Below are 12,123 nucleotides of genomic sequence, written 5' to 3'. Positions count from 1 at the left end.
CAAATGTAAATACAATAAACCGTCTTGGATGAGGCAAACTCACCCAAACAATCGGCTTATGCCACCGAATCGTAAGCATTCCCCTGGGAATTACGTAATAGGGCTCCTATTTATGGAGGAGATATCGATTCATTCACGTTCTCGCAGACAGATTTTGTTTGTCTGATAAAAAAAAAGGTTTGAGTGGAAAATCTTTGGGGAATGCATAGAAAATTAATGGACGGGAGAGAGTGTTAATTAACGTAGTTCAGTGGGCAATTACCTAGCTAATGAGAGCCATCAATAATTACTGGGGTGATTTGCGACGAGGGGGTCGTGGAGTAAAACTTTTTTACTGCTTCTTCACTGAACTTCACGTCTGATTCCGGGTATGACTGCTCTTTATTCAATTTTCAGGTGCGTACGGGGCTCGTTAAAGTTGAAATAACTCGATTGAAGTGGCTTTGACCTGTTGATGAATAAAATAAAAGTAGTAGTTTAGAACTAAAAAATGAATAAACAATGATTACATGGTCTTCGTAAATCTTGCAATAAACATCTGCCAAAAGTCATTCCAAATTCAATTATTATCGTTCCAATTCGGGCGAAAAATCGCCTGAAATATTGACCAATTTCGTTACTCTTTCAACTGAAATCATAATTTCGATTTATTTTCCCCAGCTACACCGCAGTAGTCGACAGATCGGGTGAATGTCGTTTTGCTCTAGGTGAAATGGATATTTTTGATTCAATCGACGTATCCCTCGTGCACGAGAATCGATCGGCCCTCGAACAAGCACAGCTCATAATTCTCGATGGTAATCCACCAGTCGACACTGTCCACCGGGTCATCGACACTGCTGTTAATTACCAGATACCCGGTGAGCCAAATGACATTTTCATTTATCTAAAAAAGACGATAAAAACACTTGGCGTTTGTCCACAACAGCCAAGACAATTGATTTTACCCCAGTAATTCACCCACCACCCACCTTGAGGCCATTCTCTCGTACTTTACGATGCACTGACACGTCACACTATACGTAAAGTGACGCTATTCCCTTGTGTGTCTGACCTTTCCAGACTCTATTCACTTTTAAGTGAAAAAGTCGTGGATAAGAGAAGGAAAAAAAAATTGTGGAAATGGTGAAAAAAAGTTTTGTCACTATTTTTGAAACATTTCTTTTCCTTCTCTTCCCTCGTCTTTTCTTTTATTTTTAGAGAGGTATTTATGCTGGAACTTTACCAGTACTGCATCAATGCATGACGCCCGGCTATTCTCGGGACAGGGGGTAGAGAAATGAGGAAAATCGATCTCAGCTTATGGAGGGATATATTCGTGTGCGTTACTTAGTGTACAGATATAGAGGTTTATAAGATTAGTTATAAAAATAGTGGATGGATTGGCTTGCATCACTAAGCGTCAAGGCAGAAGCATCAGTTTTTTTCGTTCATGTATTCATTTCTCTGAAAATTATGGAGATAAATGGGGAGTTGAGTGGATAAACTTATTTTTAGGCGAGTGGAATCCACCATTTTAAATCTCCATAATTTATGTTATGACATTCGTGGGAGTATTTTCATGTCACTGTTCGTCGCAGTTTTGGAAATACCGTTGTCAGTCCGTCACTCATTAATTCATTCGGTAGTGGAGAGGCCAGGGAACTCTGGTCGATATCAATGGAATCGTTATAACTTTCTCGGAATTTTTTTTTCCCAGCAATCGCTGTCCTGATTAACATTAAAAATTGAAAATGACGAGAGCAAATTTAATAACAGAAAATAATCATTTATTCAGATAAAAAATAATAGAAAATTTCCTTCTCAATTTTTTTAATCAGCGAAACATTCACATGACGTCCGCATGCAACTTAATTAAATAAAAAAAAATGCAACTACAGAAATATAAAACTGATGCTTCGATATTAAATCTAAATCGAGTGCAATCTCCATCGATTCAATCGGTCAAAAAACCTCAGGAAATCGTTCTAGTATAAAATACTTGGAAAATGAGATTTGGACGGAGTTTGATAATAAAATTGTACAATAATCGCATTATCGTATGGAAATGTGACTTATATGTATCCTTGACGGCTACTGGCAAAGCTCTGGCGGCTATGGGACGTGGGCTGCATTTGTACCACGAGATTTCTCGATTGCGCCCGATTTTTGTAGCCAGCGCGTGCATCCAGGTACAGGAAAAATGCAGCGATACCATGAAACATCGAGGCTATCACTGCAAATGCATATGACCAGGAGAGATAGTTCCAGGTCGGGTACATCAGCCAGTCCCGGCGCCAGCACTGACCACCGAATATTGCGACAGCCAGGAACAGCAGAAAAGCTGGAAAAAAATGTTTCGAATATGCGATTGAAATTTCGACTGATAATTCAGTCCAGGATACGATCGTCCAAAAAAGAAAATATTTACGATGGACCTGAGATTATTTAATGGCTCACGAGGGGTGAGAACATCCTTACAAAAATTAATCGCAAATTCCGTCCACCAAAAAATGCTTTCCTCACCTGTAACAGCGTCGCAAATAAAAGCGATTGCTGAAAGTAGCCACTCATTCTTCAAAATACATCTCAGTGGCCACCTGACAATAACCAACGCAAGAATTCCCTGGGCTGCGAAGGACAATAACAGACTTATTGTCACGAAGGTCTGAACGATCATGAGCCAGGGTGGCAATAGCCACTCCCGAATCACATGAAATTCTTGGGAGAATATGTGATGGCACCCGTTGAACATCTTGTCAAATTGGTAGTAGGGGTAACGAAAATCGTGGAAGCAGTATTCCCACAAGCCCATGTGCTTGAAGTTACTGAATGTCTCCTGATAAGACTGAATCCAGTAGGGGCTGAAAGCCAAAGACAAACAAGGATTTTTTAGACCAATTAATTATTAACAAAATCACAGACTGCTATGCTGCGTATCTATTATATACATAACAAATATGTAATTAAGACATTCATGGACTCAGTCAGTAACTGAACTTCATCAAAATATGAGACATACCTTGTGAAAGATATGACCAGGAGAACTCCCCCGATGTAAGTGATGAGCCCACCGAAGACGATGGCATCTGGTCAATAAAATCAACAAAAAAATTAGCAACACAATCCAACAATTCCAGCACAACCTCCAATATTTAGTAAATATTGATTGAGGTTACCCATCTGCAATGGATAACCTCGAAAATAAACTCACTGGAGGCTCTGGGATACTCCTGATTGCTCTCCGAGCCCATCCTGAAGGATTATCCCCCGGTTTTTACTGAATATCCAAGTCCTGAGATTGTTTGGCTCCTCCAGAGGATGAAACCAAAAATGACAAACAACACTGGAACGCTCTTTCATTCGGTGCTGCCACGCCTCGCTCACTCACCACTTTTATTTACTCATCCACATGCATATGACTGGACATACACTTGTGGAGGGTACACACACTAACAGGTGGTCTAGATGGCGCCGAGAATCCCCAGATAACAAGGCAAAATGACTAACAATGACGATAATTTGAAACGAAATTTTAAATCACAAATTATTGATACAAAAATACATTTTTTCGAATCATCTTAATAATAAAAATGTAGAAAGTGAAGTCACACTCTCACTTTTTTTCTAAATTAATCTTGAAATAATTATTTATCCCATGATTAATGTAATTGTTCAATCAATTAACACTTGTATAGGAATAATTATGACTGGAATTAACTCCAAAGAATAAATGGATAGTAAAATGATAAATAAGAAAATGATAAAAAAGAAAATAATAAACAACAATAATAAGGAGAATGAAATCAAGTGAATAGAACTCCCAACTGTTTGTAAATATCATGGGAGACAAATTCGACGATTCGTAGGCATTTTCACAGTTGATTAACCGATATTTGTGTATGAAGGTGGAACATGTTGTGGCCTCAACGTCCCATAATCACCAGGACTTCTCTCGATTGATTCACAGTACCCCCAACTTCGCAGTCTCAAGATTGAATGGAGGGCACTCCAGTTTCGTGACCAACGCCTCCAGCAGGTTTCATTCCTCGTGTCGCGTCAACAAGGTGCGAGGAAATTACGCGGATTTTTCAAGTGTTGAAGGACAAGAGAGTTATGACGATTGTGGTGAGGAAATGAGCTATGAAGCTGATGAAGTTGGGGAACAGAGGCCGGAGGGTGGTGGGCTGAGAGGATTGCTGGAGGAATGTCTGATCATGTGAGTTTGGAGATCATTTTTATTACTGAGCAGAGATTCAAGAATTTATTTACCTCCTATTTATAGTTATTTATTGTGTAGTTACGATCGGATAAGCTTGATTGCACTCAATGATTTACACTACTAATTAAACATAAAACATTTGTTAAACTATTTATTCCAAAGTAAAAATGATACAGTGATATCTTCTCGATATGTACATTATATCAGTAAATAGTCTTATTGTAAAAATCTTATAAAATAAACTAGAATACTTGTGGAGGAGATTCAAGTCAACATACATAAGTTGCAGTTGCATTTATTGAAATAAATCTCTGGTGTGAGTGCAATTCTGGAGGTAAAGCTCTAGATCATTTTTTCCTTCTTTATTATTTTGTACTTAAGGACAGACAAAGTAACAGTGATCAATTTCTTTGAGTTGAACCCAGTTTAAGCTAAAAATACCCTTTTCTATTCTCCTCTGTCGTTTTGGCTGTGAAAGGCAGGGGTTTGTTATTAATCAGTGGATTATGCGACTGTCAATTTTCAATCATTTTTTCCCCACGTTAAAATTAACAAAAACTTGAACTTCATAAATTATATTTCGCCAATTGATTCCCGAATCAGTCACAAGGCACTTGATTTTTTGTTCTCATTATGTGCTACAAAAAAATGGACGGAATTGAACGGACGTGAACTAGTTCCGAGGACATACACTGAGAGAAAAACAGTCGACCTCTGAAGCCAAACAATTCTTTTATCCACCAACAGTTATTCTAATCGAGATAAAAACATTAGAATAATCATCTCATCTGGGCGTGACTCGTTGGTTTTTTTCTCTCAGTGCAGCAATAGCAGTTGCATTACTGCATCAATAAATAAAACTTCCCTTATGACTTGGACTCCAGTTGGAACCGCGTCTGGGACTCCTTCAAGTATGTACGTTTCTTCTTCTGAACAGTCGCCTCGACGAGGAAGAGTCCCCCTGCGATTACCGCGAGAGCACTGCCAACGACTCCCAGGGCAAATGACCAGGAGAAGTAATTGTTGTCATGATCTGGCATCCATCCCTTCCCATTCGCCAGACACGCAAAAACAATGACAGCGATTCCACCACTGACTCCAGCAACTATCAGTATATAACCGATGGAGTAGATCATCTGGACGAACCGTTTGTGCTCCGGGTCCACGCATGTCGTGAAGAGAATGACGAGGGCAAATGCTACCACCATCAGGAGGAAGCAGATCGTGAAGAATAACTGGGTGACGACCATGAAGGCTGAAAGGAGAGGGCAATGTGTCATTTCTTGAATGCAGTGATTCATTTGGATTCTCGAGGAGTCTGGGAGGTGACGTCTTGGGTTTTTTTGAAAATAAAATCATCGAGACTCGTAACCTTCGTGAAAGCTAACCAAAAACCCTGGAGTATTGTTTTTCTGTGGTGTGTGACCCAGTTAAATTTATTTTCACTACCAAAATTAATTTCTCCTCGACAACAAGTGGAAAGCATCCCAAAGGGACCACCCAAGACCTTCAAGAAAACTCACGAGGTATTAAAAATCCCCTGATCTCCGACCACCCAGCAGTGAAGGGATCGTAGATCCACCTGCACCCGACGAAGAACTTCGTGGGTGCATCAGCAGCCGCTGGATCCGGAAGGGACTTGAAACAGTGTGTCCAGAGTCCGAATTTATCGAGTCTAGTGCTGGTGATCCTCCAGTCACTAGCTAGCCACGCTGGGGTAGCAAAAGCCACCACAACGCACACCAACGCAACCACAAACACACCAACAGCCACACTTCCCGAGAAACTTCGTTTCTTCATTCTCCAATCACTCGATAACAACCAAAAAATTTAATTCTCAAATGTTGGAAATCTCCGGGCCAAAAATCTCTCGACACCGAAGTGTTCAGAGGATTTTCTATCTCTCCGATAAATTTTTATGTCTCGATACAACCACACCCAGCGTCAAACTGTGACAACACAATCAAATCAACCTGAGTCAATCGTGGGCTTGGCCGCTGTTCCACCGACACACACTGTCCACCTCGACAAACTTCGTTAACTCTCGGATGACTCACACATGAGCACTCCTCGGGTACAAATAAAACGTCGTGAGAACACCTTTAGGCGTGAGGCTTGAGGTGAATTCACCTTGTCTATTATTTCTGCATCGTTTAGTCCTCGTTATTCTAGGCAACAGGAGGACAAAAAGCATTTTTCCCACGAGTCTCCAACAATATGCGGTCACTGGGGGGACTCGGGTGAACCTGGGCGGAGGACAAGTGTCTTTGTATTTGTTGACTTTCATAAAAATGTCGTTTCTTTATTTCGTTTCTCCTGGAATTCGTCGGATTCCGTCATGCAGATGAGGTCGTGATTTTTAGTTCACAATGAATATGCTAATTGTCAATTAGGAAATAAGTTGTTAATGTGGGAGATAGGGTAGGGGTTTCTTGTGTCGATGGGTCGACATGTCATTCAATTTTAATTACATACGTATGTCAAAGAGGTTCATTATTCGGTCAATGAGACAGACAATCTTTGGTTTTATTAGAAAGATTTATTCGTTTCTATATAAATATTCCATTACAAAATTAACATGAAGAATCGTTAATTGAAACTAGGAATTTCGACACGAATTGAGTTGCATGCACACCTCGTGTCTGTAAAATCTCATTGAATAATACGATGTTGAGAGCTATTTACAAATATTAACAATATTCGTGAGATTCTCAAGGTGATTGGAGTAATGGACGGAATTTATTCCTCAGATTCTTCCACGAATTTCAATAAAAATCCGGAAGATATCTCACGGTGACTCTGTAGTTTATTACAGAATTGTCGATAAAAACCACCTTTAAAAATTATTGTAAAAAAAATCGTGTGCGTTTTGTAAAATTGTGTAGGTCACTGGATTCAATACCTTCCATTGTTCCATTGTTGCTTAATAAAATGATTTTCACCATATTAATTGTCAAATTAATTCTGAACGCATTATCTGATTGAATGTTCGGACGGAAATAGATTGATTGCACATTTGGAATGTATAATTCTGAAGGCAGAAAAATAGTTTTCATCTTTGTCAGATCTTTTGATTCTTAGGAAGAGAATTCTTCTGAATCTTACCCAATTTTCATTAGAATTTTCTTTCATATAAATTTGTACGTAAATATGGAAGTGGTGGAACGAGACGAGCGAATTTGACTTGAGTTTTTGTTCCTGATGACTATCTTTGGAATAACAGGGTGTCAAAATATTCGTATACTTTATAAACTGAATATTCTGCCAATAGCAGAATTTTTAAATTTTACGTTAGGGTTACGTTACCCTCACCTGGCTCGTCACCGAGCCCTCAAGTACCCTAAATCCTGCTGAATACACCTTCTGCTGGCATTTCACGACTTCATCTTATCCCACCACTTCTCCCAAAAACCACCTGAGACCATTAGATAGTGGTATGTGTCTTAGGCTCCTCATCGAGCATCCTCTCGAGCCTCTTCTTGTGTCTCCTCCCCTCGACCAAGAACAAAATCCCACCAGCAAGTAGAAAAAGACTACCTACGACAGCCAGTGCGTACGACCAGGAGATGTCATTGTGCTCCCAATTGGGCATCCAATCTCTCCCATCTCCCCTCGCCGCGAAGATGATGCAGGCTATGAACCCTGTAACCCCGGAGATCGTCAAGTTGCCACCGATCGCCCAGAGGAGCTCCTGATACCGTGGATGGGTGCGCGAGCAACAGGTGTACAACGCCGTCAGGAATCCACCGATCAGAAGAAGAGTGAGACACAGAGTGAAGAAGAATTGCGTCGCGACGAAGAACTCAGGGAGGAGAATGTCCCTGATTATGTAGTACTCCTCCTCGAAGACCCACCAACAGCCCGTGAACTTCGTGTCATACATGTGACGCGTGTCCTGGAAGTCCTGGAAGCAGACCTGCCAGAGACCTGAGGGAAAATGAAAATGGATTGAAGGGTTGTTGTTGTTTTGACTGATTTTTGGTGACAGTTTGGGACAAACGATTTTTATCACAACTTTTGGAGCTGTTTATGGTCGAGGGGAAGTGCTACCATGGCAGCAGGACCTTCGGGGAGGGCCTGGGGTTGTGAACAAGGCTGTTTTTACCTATTCTTAAAAATTTCGGATGTTCCAGTTTTCCATCGGTCTCCAGCCAATTGGGTGTGGTGAACGCAATCATCACGAAAACAAACGCCAAAACTGTGCATATCGCCGCGGCTTTTCCAGTTTTAGTTTTTCCCATTTTTAATTCCGATAAATTTCCAGCACTTGTCACTTCTGGAGAGGTTCTCCGGGTGTTCTGCACTTTTTTTTGTTGATTTTTGTGATGATTCAGGACTGGGAGGGACAACTAATTCTTAATATACGTCTGAGTACTAATGAGACAAGTGGGATCTCCTACGGGAATGATTGTGCTGCGCGGGTTTGATACCAGGGGGAGCCTCGCCAGGTGGTGACTCACGTAGTGGATGTCACCTTGCGCGGTTCACCAGGCCTTTCTTTGAATATCGAATCCAGCGGGATTTTTTAATAAATGTTTCTGGAGGGAATCCTGAAGGTGGAATTGTCTTTTAGGATGTTCTGATCATTTGTTTCAGTCTGGTATGAACCTACGGACGTCAGGAAGGCCTGCAAAATATTCGACGCTCATCCTGAGTGGGGAAAGATCCTCCACTGCATCACCCCCAACGTGAAAGAACTCTTCGCAATGTCTGAGTATTTTTCGATAATGAAAATGGAGGAGATTCCTCCCGACGGAGCTGTCGAAGTGATCACTGATGTCGCGGAAAAATTGGCTGAGCACATTCCGGTTGTGATAGCAACAATGGGGGCCCAGGGAGTTCTGGTACGATAAAAAAAAACTTTTCCAATTCAATCGTGACGTTCATTATAATTCAATTGAATTAATAAAATAATTATTCCCTCAGATCGCGCGAAAAGGGTCGAAATCCGATGTTTTCTACGCGAAAATCAGCGACAAATTGTCCCTAATGGAAACTGGAGATATCCAGAGCAGACTCTACCTTCCAATTTCAACAATTACTGAACACTCCAGGGGAAATAAATTCAGTGTGAGTGGCTGTGGCGACTGTCTAGTCGCAGGAATTACCTCTGGAGTTCTGCGAGGATTAAACGAAGAATCCTGCGTATCCTTAGGGCTCAAAGCTGCTGGTCTGTCCCTAGAATCCACCGACGCAGTCCCCCTTTCCCTCAAAATGCTGTGGTAAGATAAATAAAAACGTATTTTTCTAAAAAAAAACAGTAGACGAGGAATTATTGAAAATAAAATGCTTCTGCATTTTTTATGTTTTAATAAAATATGGGTAACATTAACAGATAGTGTTCAAAGAAAACAAATTGTGAAGTAAATGGAGAACAATATTTCATGAATTATTTCTTCAATTTCTTGGGGTTTTCCTCAACTGGTTCCTTCTTATTCACGATTTTTCTATTGAATTTTTTCATGTAAGCGTTCACATCGAATGTTTCCTCGCACTCTTTGTAGTCCATGTAACGAATCGTCCCGGTTACCTCCCGCTCCATAAATCTCCGATCGTGAACTCCACAAATCGACCACATGCACCCTAAAAAAATATTTGAAAAACTCAATTGGACTCCATAAAAAAAAATCCCAATCAGAATTGACCAGCGTATTAACGAGAAGATTAAACTATTAATAATCCAGAACGATCTTTGTGGAGATAGAAAATTATTAGTTCATTTTAATAACGTACTCACCAACATAACCATTAGGATCTCGGCCGTCCAAACTGTACTTGTCATTGAGGTAGATTGCCCAGGCTAGAGCATCCTCAGGCGTTGGACTCCACTCCAGAATTTTCTTCGCCCAGTACTTCCTCATGAATCCATGCATTTTTCCCTTCCTCAGCAGCTGATTGTGGGCTGCGTTCCATAGATCATCGTGGGTCTGAGAATTCTCAAATTCCTCTAACGTGTACAACCACTTCCTATTGTCCTTCCTGGAAGGGCCTCCCCAAATATCAGTATCAACAAAATTGATAAAAAGTTAAAATTATGAAGGAAACGGGTGGGTCAATATTTGAATGAAATTACCTGTGTGCTTTCAGGGATTTAATAGCCCAGTAAGGCGCTCCCTTAAGTTTGTCGTAATTCTCATTATAAAAACAGAAATTGTCGCTCAATTCTCTCCTGATAACCGCCTCCGCAATAAAGGACTTGACTGACTCCGGATGGTCCTTCATATATTCTTGGACCTCCAACATGACTCTGGCCGGAGAAATCAGGCCAAAGTGAAACCAAGGGGAGAGTCTACTGGTGGCTTTCTTCATAGGATCATTCCTCTTCTCGTGGTAGTCCTGGAGACCCATCCTGAGGAACCTCTCAAGCTCTCCCACAGCCCCTGGGTACCCGGGCCTGCACCAATGCAACATTTCGACTGTATCATCGATGACGATGAAATCCCGAAAATGATTCCAATTGAGGTTGGGGAATTGGTAGGTGCTGTCGTAGGGGTGTTTTACCACCGGTGGAAACTCTGTCAGATACTCTGATAGTTGAGAAGTTATTTTGGGTCCGATTGTTTGCCATGACTGCTCCAGTTTATCAGAGGCCCGCCAGCAGGGCACGATATTGTGAGCATCAACCTGATAATGGCAAAATCAGATGCCATCATTATTTATTTTTACAGTTGCCATATCAGTAGCAATGTGGTAAAATGAGATGAGAAAAAAGAAAAATATGGCAGCAGAGATTGAGAACAAAATGGCACCTGACAGAATGGAATATTCTTAGGTAATTTCTCCCTAATCTGCTCTACCCAAGACATTGGCAGTCTCAGTGGGGAGAAATCGATGAAAAGGGCTCCCATTTTATAATTGTGAATAAAATCCAGGACGGCCGAGACGGGCTCCCCGTAGAGCAGATGGAAACTGATATTCAACTCTTGGCATTCATTGTAGACCAGCTTCAAGGCTCTAACAAGAAATTTGAAATGACGCAATGAAGTGCGCGCACATTCCGAGTGAGTGCAGTAGCAGACGTGCAAAGGGAGACGATTTTTCAAGGCCAGTTCTTGTGCGTAGAGGAAGGCCCAATTGTCTGATTAAAAAATAGACCAAAAATTATGGGAACTACATCCATCATTGGGTTATCAATTAAGACGAGATTACGACGAGCTACATCTTCAGATAAATGTGTTGCTCATTTTCATTGAAATTATCAAAATTAAAATAAATTGATAATCTAAATTTTCAATTAACTAGTGAAGCACCTGAATGACAACAGACGATCGTCACCTGGCGATTAAATGATTGATTTATAATTATTAGACGTTTGGAAGTATTTTGAGGCGAAAAAAATCTCCAAATTGAATTTATCGGGTAAATTAATCAATTGAGGGCAACAAAATCTTAACGATTCGATCGATTAAGCAATTCATCGACTAATTAAGATTTTATGGTTACCTTGAACTCTGCAATCGCGAAACATCCAATACAAGATCCCTGCAGCATTCCGCGCGAGTGTCTTGGACTTCGACAAGACTCTTAACCGTTTTTTATTCATCGGAAAATCGATTATCGAATCGGCAGTCTGCAATCACAATTGGAATTACGTTCCCCCCGAATTATCAGATTAAAAAAAACATGACAAGTCATATTGGAATTTAATTGCGCCAAAAATAGTGAAAAAAATCCCCCAAAATACCTTCTGACGATTGTGGATGAATTTTTTCAACAATTGCTGTTGTTTGAATTTCCTGAAGTTCTCCGTCTCTGGAACTTTACTTGCCATTATAATATGCCGAATTTGGACGCAAGAATCAAAACATCAACAAGTCGAATGAAACTAGCGAGAGGGACATGAAAACACGGCTTTTAATACAGTGGTGTCAGGGACTCGGGAGCACACGTACGGCGCACCTTTGTGCGCACAGCTAAAATGG

The 12,123-nt window shown here is 40.7% G+C and overlaps 5 protein-coding genes across 5 annotated transcripts in view; 1 reads left to right on the top strand and 4 right to left on the bottom strand.

The window, feature by feature from the left end:
* Positions 1–9,662, top strand: part of LOC135170804 (uncharacterized) — a 25,762-nt gene extending 16,100 nt beyond the window's left edge. Inside the window, exons 7-9 of the mRNA XM_064136862.1 lie at positions 661–860; positions 8,798–9,045; positions 9,128–9,662. Of these exons, the coding sequence (XP_063992932.1) occupies positions 661–860; positions 8,798–9,045; positions 9,128–9,427 (748 nt within the window). The 3' untranslated portion in view covers positions 9,428–9,662. The remainder of the gene's footprint in view (positions 1–660; positions 861–8,797; positions 9,046–9,127) is intronic.
* Positions 1,296–3,394, bottom strand: LOC135170814 (uncharacterized). Its single transcript, XM_064136876.1, has 4 exons — positions 3,194–3,394; positions 3,002–3,068; positions 2,506–2,843; positions 1,296–2,323 (listed from the first exon to the last, which is right to left on the bottom strand). The coding sequence occupies exons 1-4, from the start codon at positions 3,231–3,233 to the stop codon at positions 2,055–2,057; spliced, it is 714 nt and encodes a 237-aa protein (XP_063992946.1). The 5' UTR covers positions 3,234–3,394; the 3' UTR covers positions 1,296–2,054.
* On the bottom strand, positions 4,326–6,243 carry LOC135170816 (uncharacterized). Its single transcript, XM_064136879.1, has 2 exons — positions 5,725–6,243; positions 4,326–5,456 (listed from the first exon to the last, which is right to left on the bottom strand). The coding sequence occupies exons 1-2, from the start codon at positions 5,999–6,001 to the stop codon at positions 5,068–5,070; spliced, it is 666 nt and encodes a 221-aa protein (XP_063992949.1). The 5' UTR covers positions 6,002–6,243; the 3' UTR covers positions 4,326–5,067.
* Positions 6,721–8,617, bottom strand: LOC135170818 (uncharacterized). The gene is made up of 2 exons (XM_064136881.1): positions 8,307–8,617; positions 6,721–8,128 (listed from the first exon to the last, which is right to left on the bottom strand). The coding sequence occupies exons 1-2, from the start codon at positions 8,440–8,442 to the stop codon at positions 7,626–7,628; spliced, it is 639 nt and encodes a 212-aa protein (XP_063992951.1). The 5' UTR covers positions 8,443–8,617; the 3' UTR covers positions 6,721–7,625.
* Positions 9,474–12,123, bottom strand: LOC135170809 (deoxyribodipyrimidine photo-lyase-like). The gene is made up of 6 exons (XM_064136869.1): positions 11,886–12,123; positions 11,645–11,771; positions 10,951–11,279; positions 10,275–10,825; positions 9,939–10,180; positions 9,474–9,784 (listed from the first exon to the last, which is right to left on the bottom strand). Exons 1-6 carry the CDS (start codon positions 11,970–11,972, stop codon positions 9,591–9,593), a joined length of 1,530 nt encoding a protein of 509 aa, XP_063992939.1. The 5' UTR covers positions 11,973–12,123; the 3' UTR covers positions 9,474–9,590.

This window comes from Diachasmimorpha longicaudata, chromosome 18, assembly GCF_034640455.1.
Source record: "Diachasmimorpha longicaudata isolate KC_UGA_2023 chromosome 18, iyDiaLong2, whole genome shotgun sequence".
In the NCBI taxonomy this organism is placed as follows: Eukaryota; Metazoa; Arthropoda; class Insecta; order Hymenoptera; family Braconidae; genus Diachasmimorpha; species Diachasmimorpha longicaudata.
The sequence above is the reverse complement of the archived record's forward strand: the minus strand, read 5'-3'. Positions and strand labels throughout refer to the sequence as shown.

Excerpts from the sequence above, each read along its gene's own strand:
- LOC135170814 (XM_064136876.1), bottom strand. The coding sequence starts at position 3,233 with ATGGGCTCGGAGAGCAATCAGGAGTATCCCAGAGCCTCCA. Across the intron at positions 2,844-3,001 it reads CTGGTCATATCTTTCACAAG|CCCCTACTGGATTCAGTCTT; the intron begins GTATGTCTCATA and ends TTTGGCTTTCAG. Across the intron at positions 2,324-2,505 it reads TATTTGCGACGCTGTTACAG|CTTTTCTGCTGTTCCTGGCT; the intron begins GTGAGGAAAGCA and ends ATTTTTTTCCAG.
- LOC135170816 (XM_064136879.1), bottom strand. The coding sequence starts at position 6,001 with ATGAAGAAACGAAGTTTCTCGGGAAGTGTGGCTGTTGGTGTGTTTGTG. Across the intron at positions 5,457-5,724 it reads CAGGGGATTTTTAATACCTC|CCTTCATGGTCGTCACCCAG; the intron begins GTGAGTTTTCTT and ends CTCTCCTTTCAG.
- LOC135170818 (XM_064136881.1), bottom strand. The coding sequence starts at position 8,442 with ATGGGAAAAACTAAAACTGGAAAAGCCGCGGCGATATGCACAGTTTTG. Across the intron at positions 8,129-8,306 it reads TCCGAAATTTTTAAGAATAG|GTCTCTGGCAGGTCTGCTTC; the intron begins GTAAAAACAGCC and ends ATTTTCCCTCAG.
- LOC135170809 (XM_064136869.1), bottom strand. The coding sequence starts at position 11,972 with ATGGCAAGTAAAGTTCCAGAGACGGAGAACTTCAGGAAATTCAAACAA. Across the intron at positions 10,826-10,950 it reads AGAATATTCCATTCTGTCAG|GTTGATGCTCACAATATCGT; the intron begins GTGCCATTTTGT and ends TGCCATTATCAG. Across the intron at positions 10,181-10,274 it reads AAATCCCTGAAAGCACACAG|GAAGGACAATAGGAAGTGGT; the intron begins GTAATTTCATTC and ends AGGCCCTTCCAG.